Source organism: Cynocephalus volans, chromosome 12 (assembly GCF_027409185.1).
Source record: "Cynocephalus volans isolate mCynVol1 chromosome 12, mCynVol1.pri, whole genome shotgun sequence".
NCBI lineage: Eukaryota > Metazoa > Chordata > Mammalia > Dermoptera > Cynocephalidae > Cynocephalus > Cynocephalus volans.
In genome coordinates, this window is record NC_084471.1 from 63,772,840 (window position 1) to 63,798,084 (window position 25,245).

The 25,245-nt window shown below is 46.9% G+C and overlaps 1 protein-coding gene across 2 annotated transcripts; it reads right to left on the minus strand.

The window, feature by feature from the left end:
* Positions 1–25,125, minus strand: IKZF4 (IKAROS family zinc finger 4). Of its 2 annotated transcripts, XM_063115569.1 has the most exons (10): positions 24,919–25,125; positions 23,162–23,217; positions 21,168–21,245; positions 16,969–17,020; positions 10,067–10,171; positions 8,820–9,080; positions 7,940–8,107; positions 5,179–5,328; positions 4,573–4,704; positions 1–3,808 (listed from the first exon to the last, which is right to left on the minus strand). In XM_063115569.1, the coding sequence occupies exons 4-10, from the start codon at positions 17,006–17,008 to the stop codon at positions 3,048–3,050; spliced, it is 1,617 nt and encodes a 538-aa protein (XP_062971639.1). In that variant the 5' UTR covers positions 17,009–17,020; positions 21,168–21,245; positions 23,162–23,217; positions 24,919–25,125; the 3' UTR covers positions 1–3,047. The 2 variants fall into 2 exon arrangements, with proteins under 2 accessions (XP_062971639.1, XP_062971641.1); XM_063115571.1 differs by lacking the exons at positions 21,168–21,245; positions 23,162–23,217.
* Between the last annotated feature and the right edge of the window lie 120 nt (positions 25,126–25,245).

The window sequence follows — 25,245 nt, forward strand, 5'->3', positions numbered from 1 at the left end:
ACTTACAGTAGTATATCTCCGTTACACAAATATTTACTTACAATATATTACATATACAAAATGCTTTGCAATAAGTCTCAAAAGCTAGTTTAACTCCTCTTGAGAAAGGAGAAAAACTCTTTTAAAAAGGAGGGGAGAGAGGACCAGAGGAAGAGGTGAGGGGTTATGGGTCAAAGGAGACACCAAACATAGGCTACAAACAAAACCCTGGGAGAGAGGAAGAGAGGTGGTATTGCACTTGCTTCTGTGTTTTATTTTATTTTCTTGTTCTTCATAACTTCTGATTAAAAATATATATATATATATATTATGTACACAAGGAAAGAAGCTGCTAGAAGTATTACAAAATCCCATCCACAGCTTGGACACTGACACGAAAAAACGAAGGTCTGGAAAAGTGTCTATTTAGAAATTTTTTTGTATGTGGTGTTGATTTTGAATAGCAATATAAAAGGAAACACCTCTTTTCTCCATGTGGGTTTCAATGGTTGGGGTTTTTTTCTTTCTTTCTTTCTTTCTTTCTTTTTTTTTTTTTTTATGCAAAAGGAGCTAGGAGAGAGCATGAGGATGTTTGAGGTTCCAGAGCTGGAAGGCTCTGAAAAGTAGGATTTTGTACCTAAGACCCTGGTTAAAGTGCAGTGATGGTTTGGAGAGAGACAGGATGCCCTTCTCTCCCCTCCTTAGCACCTGGTCTTGCCCTTCCAGTCTCTGCTCTCATGGGCACAGAGCAAATATATAGCCTCAGAGCATAGTCCTTCATGTTCTGGGAGGTTACAGGTGCCAAAGCAACTGGGGGAGGGGATGGGGATACCCTAAGACTCTGATACCTCAGAAGGGACTAGTCCTTAGGAGGTGTCACTAAATACACAGCAAACACAGAAGAGGTGGGCGGGGGGGCCTGGGGCTAACGAGAAGGGGCTCAATAACCAGAATAATTCAGGAGAAGCCCAGATATTAATCTCAGCTCTGCTGCCATCCTGAAACAAGGAGCTAGTACCCTGGGGTGCTGTTGAGAAGATTCTTCCTTTCTCTAGAAACCACTCTCCTCTGAGGTAACTCCTCATCCTCTGCCCTTGGCAGCATCTGTTTATTGCTACATTGTCAAGGAGAAACAATCACCTCATGGTGCCTCTCCCTGCCAATCTGGTTTTCTTGGGGAAACCACATAATGGAGAAGAAAAGGGAGGATAAAGAGGAGAAAATTTTTAGGGTCTCTCTTCCCATAAGAAGGTAAGGTAGACTTTTCCCAGAGCCCTTAAGAGCCCCAATCCCAGGGTCTGTTCCTTAGCCCACCCTTTACCATCCCCCAAAATATCCCTGATAGGGAGTGAGAAAAGTAGGAGGCAAAAGAGCTAATAAGGAAAGGACATGTGGAAAGAAAGGTGGAAGGGAAAGGAAGGGAAGAGAAAAGGAGAGAGAAGGACCAAGAGTTAAAACTTACGAGGTGTTGTGTTTGGTTTTTACTTTTTTTTTTTTTTTTTTTTTCTTTAAACATAGAAAAACAGCCTTTGGTTTGAATCTCAGGGAAGCAGAGAGTGGGATGGCTGTGGCCTCGGACAGGAAACTCTATTTGAAAGAGACTTCCACTTGCAGTGGAGTTGTATCTCCTCCTGCCCCTTCTCACTGATCCTAGATTACCCATATAGCCAGGGGTCTCTGCTGTAGCCAGAAGACTGCCCCCTCCTACCCTATGTCTGCGAGCTGAGTGTAGAAGGGGGCAATATAGGATGACCCCAGTTCAGTTGTGCCCATCCCATTCTTGCTGGAACGAGGGTGGAATGGAGTAAGGGGCACATGCCCTTGCTCATCCTGGGTTAATTTTTGGTTATACTGAGAATTAGAAGTGAGAAAAGAGACACCCTTTTCTCCCTGGCACTGATCCTAAGAACAGGGCCCAGGAGCCCAGGAATGAGAGGGTGAATCCTGCTGGGAGGGGGAGGAAGAAAGCAGCATGACTGAGGGGTTGAGATACCCCCTTGTCATTAGGCAGCAACCTACTAGTTTCTCATAGGATGGGGACTAGAGGAGCCCCTGAGAGCCTAGGAAGGTCACTAGAGTGAAGAAGTTTGAGAGGTGGAGGAGAAAGAGAAGAATTTAGACCCACCCCCTTCCCATGCCCTGGTTCCCAATTAGGCACCTGTGGCTCCCAATGTGTCAGAGACAGAAGGTTGCAGACCTAGCCTTGGCCCCTGAGAATACAAAAATGGGGCACTCCAAGGAGAGAAAAGCCACCACTGAATAGACCGGCAGATTAAAGATATTAGAGCAGTGTTGAGGGATTTTTCAAGGAAGAGATATGTCACATCTTAGAGGGAGATCCTGAATGTAGCCTTTGAGGAACTCATGTTACTAGCAGAACATCAAGAGGACCCTCAGTCCCACAATGCCTGGGGAGAATTTCTTCCGCCCCTCCTACTTCCAAATGAGGAAATTCTTCATTCATTCAAGAATAGTGCAAGCTGCCTAATGTGAGAGGGCACAAGAGGTATGAAGTACCAGGTTGAAGGGTCCCAGAGAGGAGATATAATGCCACAGGGCTAAGGTGGGGCCAGAGAGAGGTATCAGCATCAAAATTAAAGAATCTGGTAATGTAAGGGTGAGGACTTAAAGCAAGAAGCTCAAGGTCTCTAAGTATGAAGAGGAGCTTCCTACCCCTGGGGCTGTTGGAGGATTCTAGGTCAAAGAGACAAATTAGGCCTAAAGTGGAAGGGAACTGTGGGCAGGAGGGTGGGGAGTAGCATGTGACTAATATAAGTTTAAAAAAAAAAAAAAAGGCAAAAGAAAAATAAACTAATTAATAAATAGTGAGTATGTTGGGATGAGAGAAGAGAAAAAGGAGAAATATAAGCAAAAGACCTGTTTCCTCACAATGCTTAAATCGGTCAGAGTAGAGGAGAATAGGTGAGGAGGGGTCAGGGTCAGGTGTGAAGTCAGATAGCCAGTGGTGGGGGCTACAAAGCAAAACTCCTCGGGATGTGGTGGAAACAGGGCTAGACACTTGTAGGCAGGGCAGTGGAGTGGTGGACTGGGGGTCGGGGGAGAAGCTGCTAGCCCACCTTATGCTCCCCCCGGACAATGTGGGAAGAAAATTCGTACCGGTCCTGGCTGTGGTAACCACAGATGTTGCACTCGAAAGGGTCTCTGAAACCATGGCAGCCCATGTGGATAGTGAACATGACGTGGTCCAGGAAGAGGATACGGCAGTGCTCACACTTGAAGGCCTTCACGGGCTCACCACTCTCGCCCACCACCCGAAGCACTTCCTTGGATGGGCCTGGGGTGCCCCGCAGTAACCCCTCCTGTGGCTTGGGGTCCTCTTTGGCGTAGGCAGGACTGTGCCGGCCCACCACAATGGTGGGAGGTGGCTGGGGTGGGGGACCCTGAGGGAGGGATACCACCCCTGCAACCCGATCTTCATGGTTGCTTTCTGTGTCTGTGGAGTCCTGGCAGCCATTGCTGGGGGATGCCCCAGGATCAGTCAGGGGTCCTCGGGCCCGGTAGAGGAGGGGACCTCCATCAGCCAGGTCCTCGGGTCCCTCACCTGCTTCTCGGGACCCTGGAAGCTCCAGTCGACCAGGGAGGGGCTGCATCTGGGTGTAGACAGAGCTAATGACGGGTGTGAGTTCTGAGATGCAATTGGTGGGTGGAAGGCGAAGGGGTCGCAGATGCTCTGTGCCTACAAAGGCCAGAGAACCTCCAAAGCCAGGCTCCAAGCCGTGGTGTGCCACCAACTCCACATCCTTTTCATAGCCACCCGAGTTCACATCATAGGGGAGGTCTGAGAGGCTGAAGCGCATCTGCTTTTCACCTATGGGGAGGAGGGTATCAGCAGGGCTGGGTTTGGAGGATTCCTGAGTTTCCCCCAGGATTTCTTTTTCTTTTCTTCCTATTTTTTTATTATTTCTTATTTATTTATTTATTTATTTTGGTGGCTGGCTGGTATAGAGATCTGAACCCTTGACTTTGGTGTTATAACACTGTGCTCTAACCAACTGAGTTAACCAGACAGTCCACTTCTTTGTTTTCTTACTCATGGGGCTGGATATAACATTGTTTACTACTCCTTGTCTACTTCCCCTTGACATCAGGTCCTCTGTGGGGCTGCTCCATGACTCTAGGCTGTAATCTTAGAGAAGAACTCAGTCCCAGCTCGCCCATCTTTAATATTTCATTACTCTCCATAAAGATCCAGGTCCTTAGCAATCTAATGATCAGTGCTAGGTGGGGGAACTGCATACCCACTTCCTCTCTCTGACTCTGAGGGCTCACACAGACTGAAGTCCTTGCTATTCTAAAAAACTGGGAGAGTTTGAGCCCCCGATCCCTTCCCCTTACAATCACAAGAGTCCTCAATATCGAACCCTGTCCACTCTCCACTCTCTTGAGGTACATCTTTCGTCTTCACTCCCCTCCTGTTCTGGGGATAGATTCTGAGAACCTGAGACTACCAGACTGCTTTCTTCCCCTAATTCAAATCTTCAGACCAACATCTCTGGTCTAAAGGCAACCACAGCTCAGATTTATTTGAGCTGTGGCTTAAAGTTGATGTCTCCTTTACAACTGGACTCTTACCTACAAACTTCTGGGGGGTGGAACGCTTGCGTTTGGTGAGGCTGTTGGCGAGACGATCAATGAATGTTGGCCGCTCAGAAGATGAGTGCAGCATGGAGTCTGGCACCATCTCCAGGTCACGTATCTCATCGCCTAGTGGGAGGGAGGTGGGGACAGGTAGTAGCAGCTGAGTAGGGATCACATTAGCACAGCATCCTTTGCCTGGAGAAAACCAGTAGGTCAGTAGCTAAGAAAAGTCATACCTTATGCCTGGAAACTGGCCTCTGTTTACCTTACCCTACCTAAAGCTCATTCCAGCAATATTTCAGATCATTTGGGGACAATTACATACATCTGACCCTTGATTTTATACTCCTTGTATTCTATCCCATCAGACTGAGAACATAGACCCAAGCTTCCCCTACCTCTGGATCTCCAGACAGCACCTACCACAGACCTCTGCACCAACTGGGGTATTCAGGATGCAGTGCTTGGCAGATTTACTGGGGTAACTGCTCTATTCCATAGACTTCATCCCTCTGTGGGACGAGGTACTGAAATCACCCTTGTCCTGCACTCTCTCTGGCCCTGCCCTCACCTCCCCCATAGTACTGCCCACAGCCCCACCTGGTTGGCCAGCCAAAGCTTGGGCTTCAGTGCTAAGACTCTGTAGGTAGTTGTGGCACCGCTCTTTGTGCTCCTCCAGGGTACTCTGCTGTTTGTAGCTCCGGCCGCAGTAGTTACACTTGTAGGGCTTGCCCACTGTGGGAGAGGAGACTGTGGAGGAGAGAGGAGAGACAGTATCAGAATTACTTTTCCCTACGCCCTGGCTCTGCAGAATCATCCAGAAGCAAATGTACACTGGCATGGGGAGGAAGAGATGTTGCTAAATTGAATTTTTCTGCTTGTCTTCCCTTCCCCAACTTCAGCTGCAACTATGGACAGATAAGCCAAATTTGGGGAAGAGGGACAATGTGCAGCTATAGGAGTGAGGGGATCCCTAAGCATATTGCTTCAGACTGGTGGTGGTCTTCAAGATGGCCAAGTTGCTGCTTGAAGGAACTAAGGACCCAGGGACTTTGTAGGAGATCGTCCCTGTCAGGCAAGCAGGCCCCACCCCAGGGTCTGGGGCCCAGACTGTGGTTTAACCTTTCCATGTGGCAGGCGGGTGTAAGTGCTGTTTATCAGACAAGGGGATTTTTTGCTTACGAACTATCTGCTTTGGTTTGGGGGAAATTGGTGGGCTGGGGTGACAGAAATGAGAGCCCTTAGATCTGCCAGTGTAGGGAAGGGCAGTTTTAATTGACCTTTACTTGTATTTTTACCTCCATTCCTAGCCTGGTTTGACTGATTATTTTCTTTCTGTCTCTCTACACTGAGATACCAAGAGAGACCCAGAGAAACTGTCACAGATAGAGAAATTCTGATAAGAGAAAAAGAATAAAAGAACAGAGGAGAAAATAAAGGAGGACAGTAAAAGCAAGAGAATATCAAGTTTGGGGTTTTTTGTTGTTGTTGTTGTTCTTTTTAAAATAAAGAACAGGTTATAAAGATCTTGTTCTACTGAAGAAAAAAGTTGGGAGAACAGATTGATACTTCATTTAAAGACAACTCTTCAGAGCTGATATTTGTGAGAGGAGAGAAAAAACTGAAGAGAAAAAGGTATTTTATATTTTATGTATATTGCTACTATTGAGCAGGGAGACAGGAGAAGGTATCTCTAGGAGGCTGGTCATCACTACTCACCTTCTCCACTTCCTAAGTTGGACCTTGACTAAATTAATCTACTGCCATTTTGTTCTTCCTCTGTAAACCCTAGTATTTTAGGGATGAGATAAACAACATGGTTCTTATCTACCCAAGACCCTTGGAAAAGTAGTTTAAATCTGGGAGAGGAATGCTTCTTCAATGCCTTTTTTCTTATAGTGTGGTTGTAACAGAAAGCATCTCACACAGATGGGACCCAACAATATATCTGTATCTGCTTCTGTTGTTAATAACCGACAGAACAGCATCCAAAATCCACTCCGCTGACCTCGCTGCTGTTGATAAGAATTCTAGGGGCCAAACCATCCTTGTCCCAAACCAGCAGGGGGAGCCTCCCCTTTTCAGAGGAAAAGGAACATTGTGTGTCTGGCACTGGACCTTGTTGGGGTTCCAGCTAGGCTGCAGAATAGCTATGTGACCTATAACTCATATTTTTTCCCCCACAGCTTCAGTTTCATTGTCAACAAAATGGGAATAATCACATCTACCTTAGAACTGTTAGGAGGATCACATGAGGAGACACAAGTGAAATGCTCTATAGATTATAAAGCATGAATCAATGATGATATTTTACCCTGTTTCTCCACATATATAAAGAGATCCCAGTTACGATGTGGGAGAACCTGGAACAAGTTAAGTAGATGGAGAAAGTAGAGGGTAGTGAAATGACTGCTCAGTTCCTTTAAATCCTGGCCCAGGAGAGTTTAAGAAAAGAGAAAAATAGCTAGAAAAGTTTCCAAGGACAGACCCTGCTAATTCTCTCCCCTCTTCCCTTCATCCTGACTTTTCCCAATGTTAAGTTCCCTCCTTCCTACCAGCTCAGCTACTGGCCTCTTCCCAAGTCCAAGCCAAAAGCCTAAAATGTAGTAAAATGACCAAAAAGTGCTATCTGTCCAGCTGATTTGGACAGATATTGATTAAAACAATCTTAACTGGGCTAGAAACTTTATTAATCCAGTTCCCTGGTACTATTCCAAGCAGTGACCTGTAGGCACCCTGTGGACTTGCTCATGCCTCTGGGAACCTCTTGGATGACAACCTCTTGGGATAGGGAACAAAAATGGGATACTCTTCTCCTACTTGGAGGTCTTTAGGCTCTCTTTTGTACAGTTTGGGAGACCCATGGATATTTATAGGAACCAGCAGAAAGTAAAGGAGAGGATAGACAGTGGTTTCCCAAGACCTCTGGTGTTGTATGGGGAGTGTGAAGATGGTGACAATTGTGCAGCCTAGTGCAGATGAGAATGGGAGGGGGGGTTCCCTGGAGCTCAGAAGTGGGGGGTGATGGGGCACAGATGGCTCTGACATCATCAAGATCATTAAAAAAACAAGTCAGGGAGGGTGACTGTTAAGAGCCAAGAACATTGCCCATGCTCCTTTTGCTCCATGTCACAGAGTGTGACAGGCATAAAATACCCATCAAAGAGTCCCCCAAGTTCCCCATGGGGCCTTGCTGCCCAAAGGAGGGGTTAAAGAGGCAGGGTCCTATCTGCTCTATAAGTGCTCTCCTCTCCTTTGTGATAGACACTGTAATTCCCCAAACACAAGAAGAGTCGCTGAGCTGTATTTAGTGGGTGTGCCAAGGCCCCACCCCGTCTTCACCCACTGGACAGTCACTGACCTGAGTGTGTGCGGAGGTGGCCGGTGAGTGCATCACGCCGGCGGCAGGCGTAGTTGCAGAAGGGACATTTGAAGGGCTTCTCTCCAGAGTGCAGCTTGATGTGACGCAGCAGGTTCCCCTTCTGGGTAAAGGAAGCTCCACACTGGTTGCAGTGGAAGGGCCGTTCACCTGCAAATCAAAAACAGATCCCAGAGGACTGGGCATGAGGAACTTTCAGTGTTGATCCTAGCCCCCTACCTTCTGCTCCACCCTGTCCAAGGGAATATGCTCTGAACACATTTATGAGGGGCAGGACTGTGCCACACACACAAATTCTGCTCTATAAAGATCCTTCCCTTCTTTCCCTGGGAAGGCATGGATTAGAGGTGTGTGGCAAGGAGAGGGGCACCAGGCCTGGATTACCAGGCCAAAAGAGTGTTACCAAAAACTGAGTCCCATAGGGCCCACTCTGCCCCAGGAGTCCAAAACCTGAGGAAGCCGAGGAGGCTTGTTTTCCTTTTCCTTTTTTTCTTTTTTTTTAAAAATTATGAGATGGGAGGGCCCAAACAATACCCAGGAGTCCTACCCTTGGTGGACTATAGATCCTTCTTGAGGCTATACCACCTTTCCCTCCCTCACATCTTGAGAAAAACATCAGCTTTTCTTTATAACAACAGCTGAGGAAAGTGCCAGGGAAGTACAGGTGTTAAAGGGAGTCCAAATTCCATCTCTCCTTTTTTAATCAGTTAGAAAATGTGCTGGGAGAGACCCTTTCCTTTCTAAGGCCACCCCACTCCCAGCCTGGCCTCCTCCAGCCCTCGTACTATGGTTGTCCCAGCACTTCCTCTGCCTCTCAATCCCATCCTGGGAGCTCCTCCATGAAGCCCTTTGGTTTCCTCACCGGTGTGGCTGCGCTTGTGCACCATGAGCACGTTGGGTCCGATACAGACCATACCACAGACATCACACTTGAGCTTGCCATTGGGTAGTCGGATGCCACCAGGAGAGTGAGGCTCTGGCCCACTCCCATCACAGTAGCCCAGGGGCTCCGACAATGAATCTTCCACAATTACGCTGTCATCCTTTTCCAAGAGCCGCTCATCTGGCCCCAGCAGTCTGCTTGACTCCTCATCGCTGTACATCTCCACCTTGATGGAGTTGGCTGAAGGGTGGGATGGTGTTTAGAACAGAGACAGGCAAAGGGGAACCTGCTCCCAGGCCAGAATGCCACTCCTGAATCTCCAGGCCCTGAGACATTCAGGCCTAAAAAGGGGACAACATCCTCGTATCCTGGGTGGTGATATCAGAGTCCTGCTGGAACCTGAAACAACCTTTTCTTTCTCTCCCACCCATCACACAAATAGGCTTCGAGAGAAAAAAGTTGGGGTACAGAGGATGTCTTCTGTCACTGGAGAGAGGAGTTAGCTAAGGGGAGCCTCTTTCTCCACTCTCTTGTCATTAAGAAAGATGCCTGGCTTGGCCCTGGGCAGGAAGCCAGCAAGTAACAGTGGCGGGAAAACAGTCCTAGGTAGACTGAAGGGGGACAGCAGGCTAAGGAGAGAGAAAAACTGGAAGACAGATGTGGTTTACATTACCCTCCCACCCCAAAAGACTGAACCCCTCTACCCCCCTCCATAAAATCCTGAGGCTGGGGTAGTGGGGGTAATAAAGGAGGGAGGAGCCATTGAGAAGGCTTTGGCTCTGGCTGTGACCTACATTCCCGGTTATTCCAACAATTTAGAGTATGTTACAGATCTAGGGCCAGCTGGGAAGGGGCTGTCATGGGGACCCTGTCTGGGCAGGAGAATGGGGTATGGGGAGATGGGGAGGTCCTTCAACTCTCTATTTCCTATCTAACTCTACCTAATGACCATTTCTATCTACCTGCTTCTTCAATTCCAGAATTTCTCTTTGGAGCCTTTACCTTAATCCCACCCATGCCTCTTTTAATTCCACCCTAGTCTGGCAGTGATCTCCTTTCAGAAGCCAGGAAAACCCTCAACACTTGGCTCCTTAGTGCTTTTAGAGACTCTGAGCAGAAAACCAGAAGGAGTCGACAATGGGGAAATGGTTGCCAGTGGAAGTGAATTGAGGGCCAAATGCAAATGGGGGTGCCTAGTGCCAGGAGGGGTAGAAGGTTGCACTTACCACTGAGTGAGCGACTGGGAGAAGAGTGCTGGCTATTAGGGGTGCTCACTGAGGGCCCCACCGGGGCCCCAAGGAATTCCTTCTCCAGAGATGAGTCCCCGCTACCTTGGAGGAGAGAACAAGACAGCAGGTAAAGCTGGAGCTGGAGACATCTACTGTCTATTGCCTAATCTTTTAAAAAACTCAGTTAAATTTCACAAACATTTATTTCATAGCCATGTACAAGGCAGTGTTGTATGTTGGGCACCATACCTTATGCCCCGCCAGCTTGGGTGCCTGGTGCTGACTTCCGAGAGCTCCGTGGCTGGGCCTTGCCTGCTCTACCTTTATCTAGGCCTGAGAGGAAGAGCATCATTGCCTGACGTCCACAGGAAGCAGGGCTGGGGCTGGGCGGGCCAGGGCGGAGAGGAAAATGGGGGCCTCAGGAGGGAGGCAGTTCAGGACAGATGTTCTTCCCTACTGTTCCTTTCCAGAATCCCGAACACCAGATTCAGGATCTTCAGGAAGGGCAGCTGGAATTGTCCTGAATCTAATTATAATATTAGTAATAATAATAATAATAGCAACTAATATTAATTGAGTGCTTACTATGTGCCAGGTGTTATTCCACGCACTTGAATTATCTCATTTAATCTTCACAACAACCCTATGAAGTATTGCTGATATTATCTTAATTTTCAGATGAGGAAACTGAGGCACAAAAGAGGTTATGTTACTTGTCTAAGATCACATACCTGGTAGTGGTGAAACCGGGATCTGATCATAAGCAATAAGTGCCCATGTCCTTAATCACCACCTACACAGCCAACTGGGAGTCACTGTCTCATGAGGGGAAAGTTGGGCCCATTAAGACTTTCTAAATTCAGCAAAAATTTGACTACTCTAGAAAGCTTTCTATCTGACCTGATTCCAATCACACATTTACTACTTGATGTTTCCTGGACAGCTTAATAATCAGTTTATTCTCAATATATTCATTTTAATTTGTTGACAAATTGATTTGTAAAAATGCTTTTTGAGAATTTCATAATGTTTTTCAAAATTAGATAACATACCTGAAGATATGTCTTTTTTAAAAAAAATCCCTCCTCCCCACAACCTTCTGCACAAATATATAGGTGAAATAAAAACAAATGTAGATAAAACACACACATAGACACATATCACATATGTAGATACAAATAAAGAGAACATACCTACTGGAATAAACATATCAATAGCTTTCTACATTATCTGCTAACATGAACATGCATAGATGTGTGCACACAGGCCTAAATATGGAAGGGGGGGAGAGAGAGAGAGAGAGACCCTAAAAGTCATCCCTAAAGTCTACCTATTAGTACTTTACCCAATTGCCCAGCTATACACATACTTACTTTCACAAAATAAAGATTCCATTATAAAATGGTTGGAGTCTTGGGCCTGAGGCAAGAAATCCGGAACACACCCTCCTGAGGGATCCCTCTCCAGCTTTGGTCAGTGGGAAGAAAACAACCACTCAGGACTTTGGGACCATTTCTCATTCATATCCTCTCCTAAAAGTCCCATTTTCCCCATTTTATCCCATCAAAGCCTGAGGAAATTTCTTCACTATCTATAGAAAAAGTCTTAAGGCTTGAATCTGAATTTTCCCAGCTGGGCTGTTTAGGTGAGCCATGGTTACCTAAAAAGTTACCCCAAATCAGAACCACACACATATCACGAAGTGAGCATCTCAGGATTGTGGGTTGTTGAGCCAGTTTTAAAATATGTCCTTTCAGCTAAGTGTAGGATTTCCTAAGGTTAAAAGGGCTGAAAAGGGTATCTTCTTATTCCTTTTCAAACATTAGTGCTGACTTGCCCAAAGTCACTTGATGTTAGTAATGGGGGAAGAACAGGGCTTTGACCCTGGTGCTGAGGCCTTGACCCTAAAAGGATGAATGAGCTTGCTGGAGGGGGCCGGCCTGTGGCTCACTCGGGAGAGTGCGGTGCTGATAACACCAAGGCCACGGGTTCGGATCCCATATAGGGATGGCCGGTTTGCTCACTGGCTGAGCGTGGTGCTGACAACACCAAGTCAAGGGTTAAGATCCCCTTACCGGTCATCTTTATAAAAAAAAAAAAAAAGAATGAGCTTGCTGGAAATCCATTGCTGGTCCCAGCTTACTAGACTGAGGCTGCCTCTTGGGGTCAGGGGCTCGCTATATGGGGAAAAATATCCTTAAAGGGATACTTAAGAGACATTAAGGGGAAAGCATCCTTTGTGGCTCTACCAATTGAGGCCTGGAAACAGGAGGAAGAGAAGGAGCCTCCAGTAACTCCAATAACTCAAGAGGCTCTTTAATGCTTTTGCCCTCCCTAGGACAAAGGTAAGAGGGAAAACATGCTGAAGTCTACTTTTATGGGGCTAATACGTAAGCATGAATCTGTTTCAGGGGTCAGAAAGCCCTTCTGGGTACCCAGGGATTTTGAAATCTAGCCAGAGGGCAAAGGGAGCTAGAGTCGATTTAGGAAGTTCAGCAGTTCCTCTCTCAAGTCCCAGAAACCCCAGCGAGGGAATTTCAAATGCCTGGGACTCCCAAGAAATCTCAGACTGTCAAAACCAAGAATTAAGGCTGCTCTCAGGTCTCAGAGAAATTTTCTTGGTTAAAGTCATCATAGATTGGCTGAACCCCCAGAAGGCAAAAGCCAAATTATGAGGTTCACATCAGAGGAACTGGAAGGTGGGTAAAGGGCAAGAAAAGCAGGAGAGAGAGAAAGGAACTGGGAAACAGCCCACAAGCTAAATGTGTTTCACATGTTGAAGGAGACTAACCCTCCGCTCTTGCTCTTGCTGCCCTTCCTTGATCCCTTCAAAGAGCGGCTACCTCTAGGGAATAGCCATGAGCTTGAAGCTCCTCCACACTTCTCTGCAAGGGACCTCATCATAACTGCTTTCCCTTTCTTGACCATGGGCTCCAGGGTGGCAGGATGCTAGCCTGCTGGCAGGGAATACTAGAGCAAAGAAAGCCGCCCATCCCCAGCTCTATTGTGGGGAGGAGGTGAGGCCCCTCAGATCTCTGTCAGGCTGAGGCATCTACGGCCAAGGCTCCTCTTCCTTACCTGATTCTCTTTACTATCCATTCCCACCCAGGCCTGTCTCGGCATCTCACCCCAGACAGCTCTACCCCTGTCCCCAAGGCCTAATCAAGATGTCACCACAGCTCTCACTGTCCAAGTCGCCGTCTTTGCTTAGCAACACCAAACACCCTTTCCCATCCTCCGCAAGTGTAAGGAGGAACGCCCCCTCCCCCGCTACACACACACAGCCCCATCCTCTCCCTCTCCTCAGGCTTGGGAGTTGTTACTGAATTGGTTCCCTAGCCCCAGCACCCCCTTCCCCCCCTCCACTAGCCGCCTTCTGCCTGAACTTACATTATCCTTCCCTTGCCGGTGAGACCCTGGGGTGCGAACGCAGCCGCCGCCTTGGAAACGGCGAGGGAGTGCGGGTGGTGTGTGCATGTCTGCGTCTCGGTGGCAGGCAGGGGTGAGCCCAGCCACTCACCTTCCAGGAAGCGTGGATTCCTGGAAGTGAGGGGAACCGCCGTCATTTCGCAGGCAGCGGCAGCGGCACGGTGAGCAGAGGCCCACGGCTGCAGCCAGCAAGAACAGCTCAGCCCAGGGTGTATGTGTGTTGAGTGTGTGAGTGTGTGTGTGTGTGAGAGAGAGAGAGAGAGCACTAGCACGCTTGGATGTGCTTGGGGAGGGGGCTGGAGAGAATGTATATGTGTGTATTGTGGGGGGATGCTAGGCTACAGCATCCCTTTTCCAAGACAGTGAAGGGGGTGGGGGGTAAGGGGTGCACAGGGAGGGGGAGGCAGATGCCGTTGCCCTCGTGCCCAGCAGACAAAGAGGAACTGCACAACAAATGCCTGAGAGAGGCAAGAGTGTGTGCAAGGGATGGGCCTGCTGGTGGGAGGGAGAAAGGGGGGGCCCCCAGGGAAGGCCCAATCCTCTGCCAGCTGGGGAAGCTAAGGCCCCAGAGGTCATGGGGCCCAGGACACCGGGCAGCTTCAAGGCTCTCAGATCGGCAGAAAGCCCTTCCCCCACCAAACTCAGGCACTCTTTCCCTCCTTTTTCCTCTCCTCCTCTAGGAGGGAGGTTGTTCTCAAGATCTGGGGACTGACAGCCCTCTCCTTCCCAGCAGCAAGGAGGGCCCAGCACAGTCTGGTCTCAGGCTAGTGTTGTTCTATGGCCCCGAGCCCTTTCAGATCCCAGGCAAAAAGGATGGTACAGTCTTCCCCTGGCCCTCCACCTCCCCATCCCCACCCCCAGGGCCCCAGCAGCCTACAGCTCTGGATGAATCTGCCCTCTATCAGGACAAGGCCTCTGCTCCCTTCCCTTCCAGACAAGCTGCTCACTGGCGAGCTGACCTACTTTGGAAGACTACATTTCTGATTCCAAGAATTTGGGGGTGGGAAGTGCCATGAAACTTTGGGCTGCCTACCCCTGGATCCCTTTTTACTATGGTTCCCTTCAACATTTCACAGTTCCAGAAAACTTGGGGCAAGCACTGCTTGGTCAATTGATTGCATGAGGCAGGTTTGAGCAACTCAGTTTCCCTTGAAAGACAGGAGTAAAGGGGGGCGGGTATGCAGATCTGTGAAGTAAATTAATGAACTCCTTCTTTTCTGTCCTCTCTTCCACCCCCGGAGGGAATGATGTGTACCTTTAGAAAGAGAAAAGGGGAGAAAAGATGGATTTTCTGAATCAGGTTCTGTGAGGTGGTAAAACCTTTTTGAAGAATGGGAGAGATACAGCAGAAGAACTGTGTTGACTTGTGAATGGCTGTGGTATGCTTTAGGAGGGCTGTACACTGCAGCCTTTCTCTGCTTCCATATCATCCCAGGAGAGATAGGTGATTGATGGACTCTCAGATCCTCCTCAAGTGGACTGTCTTAGCCATGCCCAGGCCTGCAGGGGGCACTTTTCAGAGCTAATGTTAGCCCTACCTTGACTTTCCCTCTCTACGGCAGCTGCTGACATCTAGAATTCTCAAAGCAAAAATGAGGGGTTTCTGGCCTTTACTTTCATTTAAAAACCATCCTGTGCAGAGGCTGCTTCTTATCTGGGAAATGTCAACCTGCTGAAAGCAGGGAAAGTTTGGTTTTATAGCACAGTGAAGCAAATATCCTCAGAAGTTTTCCACTAATATCCAACATTCCCCAGCCACCTTTGTAGTTTCTTATTTGCCTTTCTTATGTCAGGAACTGGTTTTTATCCATTTGAGTGTTCCCCAGCACTAAAGCAGGGTTTTGAGTGTACCTGTTCATTAGTGGCTTTCTGAAGAGGCTTAAATGAGCAGGAGAAAGGAGGATTGGTTGGTTCCTCAGAAGAGCCATGACTTTAGTTCCAATAAAGTCTCTTTCAATTTAATCAGTCCACCTGATCCCTGTCATCTGTCCAGCTTGTGGTAGGTAACAAATGCCTTTATCCATTCCCTCCTTAAATGAGAAAGGGGTCAGAGTCAACGTCTTACCTCCCATTACCCAGGTGTTGCCAGTGGTTCTCTTATGTGTGTCTGACCCATCTTGCTATCTCCCTTAGAGCATGCCAGTAATTCTTTCATTGGTCCACTTTAGAGTAAAAGAATTAGCTCTGGATCATTTCCACAATGGTGCTTGGATTTCTGATGTGAATACTCATCACATCAAAACCCAATTCTAGCTTCCCTTACCTCTAATAATTCCTACCCAGAAAAGATCCCTTCCATCCCTTCTGTCTTAGGCCCTTTCCTACACTCTCAGAGAGGGAACTGGATAAAGTTCCTAATTTCTTTTTAACTTGTTAAACTTCGGGAGGAACTTGTTAAAGTTCCTAATATCTTTTCATCTTGTTAAACTTGTTAAGTCTGATTACTTTCATATCTCTAAAAGCCATTCATACTATAAGCTGTGATCTCTTCTGCCTCAGTAAGAATACTTGGCAAGTGTGAAAAGCTATAACATGTTAAGATAGTGGAAAAGGGTTGGGAAGAATGAAAATTGGGCTCTGTATGTCTTCCTTCAAAAACTGTAAACTGGGGCCCACTGGCTGAATTCAGCCCATAGATGACTTTGATTTGCTCCATGGACAAATTTGCTCCAGACATTTTTTCAAATACTGAGTCATTATATAAAAATGGTGACATTTCATAAAAAAATTTGGGGCCGAGCCCGTGGCGCACTGGGGAGAGTGCGGTGCTGGGAGCGCTGCGACACTCCCGCTGCGGGTTCGGATCCTATATAGGAATGGCCGGTGCACTCACTGGCTGAGTGCCGGTCACGAAAAAGACAAAAAAAAATAAAAAATAAAAAATAAAAAAATAAAAAAATTTGGATTTCTGATTTCTCTTGAAAAGTTGGAAGTTTTGGCCACGTTAAATATACATTCCTGCACGGTAATGACTGATGGACACTAAATAGCTGCTGTCCCTTGAGGAAGAATATATGTTCTCCACTTCATGACGGTCCCTACTGTTCTCTTCTGCTTATTATCCTAATTACTTCACTCATTTACATACCCACCTGGCCCTTGCAGGCCTTTGAGGTCTGAAACCATGCTCCACTCTCTACCTGGATGGGACAGAATTTCATGTGTGGCTGTGACCTCAGAGCACAGGAGAAGGAATCACATTTTCTTTCCATCTATCATTCCTCTAATAATTTCCACTCATATTCCCTTCCTATTCCTTTCCCCTCCCACTGTTCCCCAAGAAGTTGGGTAGAGAATCACTATTTAGGGAATGTAAAATCACCAAAATAATTGCACACTACCAAGTACTACCAAACATGAGTGTCAGTTCTGTGACTAGTTCTGTGCCTAGGCTAAAGGCTCTCTGCCCTGCTCCACAGAAGACTGTCTGCTCCCAGCCCCTTATGAACAGAACACACAAGAAGTCATACCAGACATATAGGAGCGGCCATTGCAGTCTTCTATGTCCATCTTAAAGAGATTCTGTTGAAAGAGAAAATAGCTGCTATTAGAAGCTAGATCTGAGAAGGTCTTTAACATTTTGAAAATAAAATTCTGAGAAGATCTTTAACACTTTGGAGTTAGCAAGAAACCTAAAGGATCACTTAAGGGTGGTCTGATACTATCCTAAAGAGGAAAAACCCCATACTTTGCCCTTGTGAAAAAGACAATGTACCCTGACTTACAAACCTCAACATTTCCTTCAACCTTCAACTTCTGCAGGTCTCCCTAGCTTTTGGGGTGGAAACATCTTAATACAGAGTGGTCCTGGATTTTGAGAGTAGACCCTCTCCCTGTAGGTGGAGCTGACTTTAAGAGACAGGTTATACCTCAGCCCCCAGGAGGCAAAGAAACAGCCCCATGGAGACTCTATACCTCAGTTAAGGGTGGGGTATTACGAAGAGGAAGAAGCTGGATTCAGTCATTCCAGGGATTCTTTTTGGGGTGTGTGGCAGGAGGAAGGGTTTCAGGAAAGAAGATGGAGAGCAGCCCACCTCAGGGCTCATGGATAAGTCCTCTACTGAAGGTGTAATAAACAAATTAAACCTTTAAGTAGCTTTCCCCACCCTCTTGTCAATCACTTTGCTATATTTATTTTTAAAAAAGGCAGGGGGCAGTCTGAATTTAAAATGCAAGTTAGTCTATTTGAGGGAAAGCAAGCAGTAATTGGCAGTAGAGTATTAAACAATCAGGAACTGAGAACAATTAAAAGTGATAATTTGTTGCAATGAATTATCTCCTTAGAAGACTGTGGGAGGAGGGAAAAAAAAAATCTACCTGGTGGAAATTTACATACATCCAAAATTGCTTTCACCACCATCTAATGAAAAATAAGTGCCCCAGAGGCAGATTTGGGGGAGCAAGATTGGGGAAAGGGAACAGCCTGGGATGCCACCAGGATTCTTGGTCTCTTTAAAGTATCTCACTAGGCAGATGGATGAAAATTTGGTTTGCTTATAATACTATATTGAGAGAGGTGGGAAGTGGGGGTGAGGGGGTGCAGGAAAGCACATGGGAAAACTCTGTTTCCCTGCAGACCCTCCTCCTCTTCATTCTTGTCCGGAGTTGAGAGGCTCCTTCAAAAAGGCTTATGAGAAAGACTGAAACATGGGCTTACCTTTGCTCTGAGAAGCAACTATCCCTTATATTTTATCAGAGAGATTCCTAGTCTCAACCCTATTTTCCTAGGAAGTCTGGGTGTGCGGAAAACTTCTCTAAATTTCTTTTCTTTCTTTCTTTTTTTTAAAAAGATGACCGGTAAGGGGATCCTAACCCTTGACTCGGTGTTGTCAGCACCACGCTCACCCAGTGAGCTAACCGGCCATCCCTATACAGGGATCCGAACCCGCGGCCTTGGTGTTATCAGCACCACACTCTCCTGAGTGAGCCAAGGGCCCGCCCTTAATTTATTTTCAACTCCTCTTTTCTTGACATCCTCCCTGGAATGGACTGAGATTTGGGATCAGACCACTAGAACAAGCCACAGTAATAAGTGGTTCCTTGAAAGTTCCCTTAGGGGCAATGATTAGAAGAGCCCAAATCCATAGGGGTTAGAAAACTCATACCCTCTGGACCTAGCCACAAAACTTGAGGTGGTCAGAGATCCAAGGATGAGAGGTACTCAGGGGCCCCTTTCATTTCCAAATTAGCTCCATAATTGCCCTTTGGGATTTTTTAAACGACTGCAAAGCTCAAAGTGCCTCGCATGACTTCCCTCACACACACACCCACATGTAAAAGAGGCAAAAGCAGGATTTTCCCCATTTCCTGCTTGGAGAAACTGAAAAAGCTCAGAGCAGTTAAATTACTTGTCCCAGGGCTCATGGTGAAACTGGGACAAGAACTAAAACACAAGTCTCCTGCCTTTCTGAGGTGTATTCTTTCCATTAAATCATACTGCTTCTTTTCAAAAGCCAGGCTACTCAAGGCCTTCATGGATCTTTCCTTTTTCCCTGGTTCAAACATCAATTAAGGCATCTTTTCCTTTGGTGTGATCCCTGTCGGAGTGGAGTCTGTTACTTAAAAAGGAAGAACAAGTTGAGCTGGCTCTACAGGGAGAAATACAGTAACACAATTGTGTGTGCGTATGCACACCTGTGTGAACCAGGGGCCAGACAAACACTAGGTGAGCAGAGCAGCTGAAGCATTAGCATGCAGCTAGCGTTGGCTCAGAAAGTGTATCTCATTCTTGGACTCCTGCCCAAATGGCCCCAAAACAATTTCCAGAAGGGTCTGAAGGAGTTGTTTTCTGAGTTGTACTTCCTTACTAGCAGTGAACTGAGTTCTCCTGCTTCTTAATTGCTCTTAACAGGTGCTCTGTGACACATCTTGGGCAAAATCTGTACTTAGCTGCCTTCAACTGGTCTAAATGCCAAACTGGTAACCCTGGAAATGAGAGGGGATCGAAAGTCTGCTGTTCCTAGTCCTGGTTTTCTGAGAGCAAGGAGCAAATCAGTAGATGTACTTCACTTTGCCCAAGTCTTCTGGTGGCACATCCCTCTCAACCTTCCTACTCCCTACCCCTCAAAGCACCTAGTCTTAGTGTTTTCTTAGAATAACGGGTCAAATTAGGCACTGCTAATTGGAGATACATTGCAGGAGGAGAAGGTATAAAGAGAGAAGTTAATTACACAAGACAGGTTTGTCTGAAACATCTTGGAAGAAAAGTGGCTTTAAAGATCATTCGGTGATGGAGATAGGCATACATGTACTGGAAATTCAACTCAGTGAAATGAATACAAAGCAACTAGAAACAGCCAGTCTCAGGGCCGGCCCATGGCTCACTCGGGAGAGTGCGGTGCTGATAACACCAAGGCCGCAGGTTCGGATCCCATATAGGGATGGCCGGTTAGCTTACTGGGTGAGCGTGGTGCTGACACCACCAAGTCAAGGGTTAAGATCCCCTTACCGGTCATCTTAAAAAAAAAAAGAAAGAAAGAAACAGCCAGTCTCCCAATTCAAAAAGAAGTATTTCTGTGAGGAGGGATGAAAGATTGGTCATTGTAACTTCTGGAGATAAAGGTTTTCCTCCCCGTTCCTTTGAATCCACTTGGCATCATAACAAGAGTCCTCCATGATCTTAGCTTTCTCTCATCAACATGATATCATATTTGAACAGGAATGGGCATCCTTTCTAGACAGGATATTTCCCACCAGACTCCCTGACAAGCAGCAGTGAGGATCATTCCAGGGTCTGACTTCCAAGGGCAGGTCAGGCAATTCTACTACCTCCCCTACTTCCCACTCCCCATCCCCCAAAGTTCCCACAGCTCTAGTCTTGGTGACAAAAGTGTGAGAAAGTCAAGTTTTCCCTATGTAGTGGCTCAGAAAGACTGAAATAAGATGGACATCACGAGTAATTACAACTCTTCAAATCCTTCATAATAACCTGTTTGATCTAGTCACACTCCAAAATTGGAATTTAAAATACTTATTATGGTCTATTGGGTAGAAAGATAGAAGTGGAGAGAGTGGTCAAGATTCACTGCATCCTTTTGGTTATTATTCCCAAACCGCAACAGGGAGAAGTGGAAACATTTTTTCCAGTTTCCCTTAGGACTTGGATTCTGAGGTGGAGCCCAGTGGTAATTAACAAGACAGATTTCCCATGTGCCTAAGGTATGAACAGTTCAGGAACTAGAGTAGACCAAACCCACAGCATCATCCTCTCCTGTCTTTGCCTTCCTGAACTAAATGAAATCTGAGCAAAAACATGCTGGAATCATATAGCTGGGGTAAAGGGTTAGAGAAAGACACAAGAAATTAGGCAATGTCTGCCAACTGACTGCACGCCTCCTTCCAGGAAACAAACCTAGACATCGGGCAATGTGCAGCTCTGAAATGATCTTTAGGATCAACCTAGTGCCCTCTGAATGGAACCCATCAACGTTTGCTCAGCTCATGTGTCTGTCTTTATAGCAGAAAGGTCTGACACATTTTTTCACAAGGCTATAGATGGTGACCTTCTGTCTGCAATATAATACTGATGAAGACAGCTCAGCTTCATTACCCAAGTACTTGAGGAATAGTGCAGAGGGGATGAATTCCCAGGTCATCCTAGGAATGGCCAACCTTGAAAATAAGGGCAAAGAACTGGAAGCACAACACCTGGGCAGTGGGAAAATATCACCTCATTGTCTCCTTTTAGATCTCAGATGGATGCATCTTTCCTCTTGTTCTTTGTGCTTCCCTGTCCTCCCCAGGCAGACTGCAGAAGAGAGAAGGCTAAGGTTTATGGATGGGAGAAGAAACAATCCTACCCCACCCATGTCTCATTTTAGGACTAAGGAGCTAAGGAAATGGGCCAAACCAAGCACTTTAATTCACTAGGTGTGAGGCATGAGATGATACTTTGTTTTTTTGAGGTGTGTACAAGCTCTGTGTTTGTAGAAAGGCCTCACAAGGTCATTGCTGTTAAGTTGTATGTTTGGGCAGAGGTAGAGAAAGTAAAGCAGGGGAGTTCAATTTGAGTTTTATAATAACGTTTTAAAACCAAAGATGCCCCAAACAGGATTAGCTCTCTCAAGTGAAATTTGAAATGACATGGAAGTCTCAATTAACTATTCTGATTGGTGGTAGTCCTGGACAGAAGTCCCTAATACATGCTGATCAAAAGAGCTCACTATTGTTTGGGCCAGAAAGATGTTTTCAGGCTCCTTTGCTAACAGACAATCTTGCTGTGATAATCCAATTTGGTAAGCCTCTCTTCTTCATGTGGAGGGCTGAGGGCAGGGGTGCTCCAGGACGTGGAGAATCTTGGAGCTGGAATGGAGTTGAAGGATGATCTCTAATCTCTTGGTTTTTAACAGAAGAAGAAACTAAGCCCAGAGTCACCTATCTGATTAACAACAGAAGCAGGACAAGTAGAACCCAGGTTACCAGCAGAGGGTTCTTTTTACTGGTGCAAAGTTAAATCTTGCCCCAGTTGGAAGGTTTGGGCCATCCTGCTTGCCTTATTTCTTGGGTTATGAGATGAACAATTTTTCAGTCTGTGTCTTGGTGATTTAAATCCTTGAACTGGAAACACAGGCTTATGGATGGCAGAAAAAATAATCCTCTTCCTCCCTAGTCTCTTTTCAGAGATTATGGGCCTGAGGAAAATGCCAATCTAGATGCTAAATCTGTTCAAGGTAGAATCACTAAGTCTCCTTAGTATAAAAACAGGGCTCCCTGGCTAAAAACTACCACAGAATATGTGGTAGATCCTATCTCCCAGGGGACCAGGTCATTCATATCAGCACTACCCTTTCTTAGCTACTTTTGGCTAATAAACCTTGAACTTTCTCTGTTTCCAGAACAGAGTCTATAACTGTTCTAAAAAGAGGAGGCAAATCAAACAGCCTGGAATTCAAAGCCTTCTCCAGCAGGGTCAAGAGACTAGTAAAGAAGGGAATCCCTCTGCCTGTGTTATTGTCCACACCCAGAGGATCTCAACTCTTATTTGTTCCTACAGAGTAAAATGAGGCTAGAAATACCTGCCCGACAATAACGTATCTTTCTTTTTCCTTGGCTACTGTGTGTGTATGTGTGTGTGAGAGAAATGGCCAGTTTGGGAGAAAATAATTCCTTTGCGGATGTTGAGGGGGAGTAGGGTAAAAGGTGGGGTAAGTTTCTCCCATGCTGGGAGGAGGTACAAGCTTCATATTTCAAACTAAGGAAATAAGAAATTTTCAAGTGCATTTTCATTGAAAAAAAGCTAGGATTTATTTCTGAACCAAGTCCTGAAATATACCTTACCTTTAACCTACTGAAAGGAAGGGGATTGCTCAGAAGCTACAACTGAACTAACTAACTGCACTCAGTGGGCAACGAAGATATTATATTTTGTGTTTGAGACATCAACATCTATTGAATACGGCAAGATATAATTCTGAAGCTGCCAAAATGAGGGCAGCTCCCACTACCCTGAGGCCCACCCCAGAAGCTCCAGTGAAACCTTCCGTGCTTCCCAGTTGTAAGGCTATTTTCTTCTTTTAAGACTATATTTTTATCTCAGGAGCCACTCATCTGACTGTTCTCATGACCCAAGAGGCTGTCTGGATTCTCTGGCTTTAGGCTATTAGTAGGGAAGGCTGAGGTTCACTCCCCCGCCCACCCCCACACCACAAAGCAGGATTCACTGACCTACTGGCAGGCCCATGAGGAGGTGAGGGATTACCAGCTGGGCATTTCATACACTCCTGTGAAACAAGACACTATGCTTCAGTACTCTTTTTTTTTTAATGGCTGGCCAGTACAGGAATCAAACCCTGGACCTCAGTGTTATCAGCACCATGCTCTAACCAACTGAGCTAACCAACTAGCCCCTAAAACTATTTTTTTGGCAGTTGGCCAATATGACTGTGCTTTCAAAGATTGTTTGATCTGGCTTTTTATTTGGCTTTGTCCTTAGAATGAGTTATTGTAAGTGGAAATCGTCTAGGTAGTCAGACACCTGTTTTCCATGCTTCTTAAGGATATTCACATATACCTTCATCCAGGCAAAGTGAGAAAGTATCAGTAAGGGGAGACAGCCAGGCTGCAATGGTCATCTGGTTGGCCATGTTGATGGAAGGCCTAGAGTTGATATGTGAGCATGTCAGGAACTTACAAGCCCGCCATTGATACTTTGAGGGTTCAGGCTGGGCAAGAACTACCAGACATACAAGTGGGGGTTGATAAGTCACAACGGTAGACAGTTTTGCTTATGAGAGAACAGAAAGAAGCAAAAGAAGGTATGTAAAGCTTGACATAAGTTGTTGATAATATATCAAATCTTCCTGGAAGCCGAGTTAGTAAATCATTGACCTTAGAAAGGGGAAAAGGGTACCTTATTTCCTAAACATCTTATATCTAAAGATCTGTGTTCCAGGGCTGGCCAGTGGCTCACTTGGGAGAGTGTGGTGCTGATAACACCAAAGCCACGGGTTTGGATCCCTCTATAGGGATGGCCAGTTAGCTCACTTGGGAGAACGTGGTACTGACAACACCAACTCAAGGGTTAAGATCCCCTTACCGGTCATCTTTAAAAAAATAAAAATAAAGGTCTGTGTTCCATTAAAAATTCCACTGTCCCCAGATAGTACCAGTCACCTGTCACCATTTTTTAAAAAAGCATAGAAATCAAATGAAAATTTAAAAGAGAATCTACAACTGTAGCAGACAAGGGGTAAGAAAATAACTTGGGGGTGGGTTTGTGTGAGGAGGGTAAATGGAAGGCTGTTTCAGTATTCAGGAAGCAGGCAGCCTGTTTTCCAAGTTTGTAGCTCCCATCTGGATGTCTGCCCAAAGGCTGCTTCTGCTGCATTTCTCTCTTAGGGCTCTTATGGAGTGAATCTCTTCCTTCCTAGCTTTGCTTCCTGAGTTCCCTACACTTCTTACCCTACACAGTACTCCAGACAACACTTCTCACTCTACCCTAAGTTTCTTCTCTACCACGTTTCTCCCACTCTGCTCATTGCCTCCCAGATCTTCCCACCTAGGCCTAAGTCTTTCTCTCCAGCCTTCTCGACCAAACCCTCGGGTTCTTCGTTTTGCTCAGGTAACCTCCCTGCTTTTCCTTTCTCCGATCTGTCCGTCTTTTGTATCCCAGCCATCCCCATGGAGAAGCCTCGCACACGCCAGCTACTGCTAGTCCTCAGCCCTCTGCCTTGACCCGTCTCCCGCCTTTTTAGGACCCTCAGATCCATGCTACCTCGCCCTCAATACTGGGGCCTCCGACCAAACTCCCTCGGGTCAGCTTCCGCCTCTCTGGCCCTAGCCCACCCAGTGCCCTTCTCCCGGCCTGCCCCTCACCACCCCCAGTCCACGTCTCCCCTCGCTTCACGCCCTAGCCCCTCAGGCCCCGCCCCCGGCCGACGAGGCCCCGCCCCCCGCTTCGCTAAGCCCCGCCCCTTACTTACCTGAAGCGTCTCCGCGCGCGCGCAGGCTTTGGGGGTGGCGGGGGAGAGGGGACGGAGTTGGGGAGGGGGACGGGGTGGCGGGGGTCCCCCACTCTGGCCCGGGTGGCCCAGTGCGGGGGGGAATGGGGTCACTGAGGTGGCGATAGTCGGGCCGGAGCCAGGATCCGGGCGCTCAGCGGCGGCGGCGGCTCCATCTCTATCAGCTGCTTCACCTGAGGAGGGACCGGCCCCCCCTAAACCCCCCCCCCATCTCGGTCGTCTCCCCCTCCCCCGAACAACTTCCGGTCCCACTACCAGGCGACAGGCGGCGTGGCTGAACACCGAGCG

Coding starts and splice junctions, on each gene's coding strand:
- IKZF4 (XM_063115571.1), bottom strand. CDS start 17,008: ATGGACATAGAAGACTGCAATGGCCGCTCCTATATGTCTG. Junction 8,108..8,819: donor GCACAAGCGCAGCCACACCG/GTGAGGAAACCA, acceptor TTTGATTTGCAG/GTGAACGGCCCTTCCACTGC. Junction 4,705..5,178: donor AGCTTTGGCTGGCCAACCAG/GTGGGGCTGTGG, acceptor CCCTCCCACTAG/GCGATGAGATACGTGACCTG.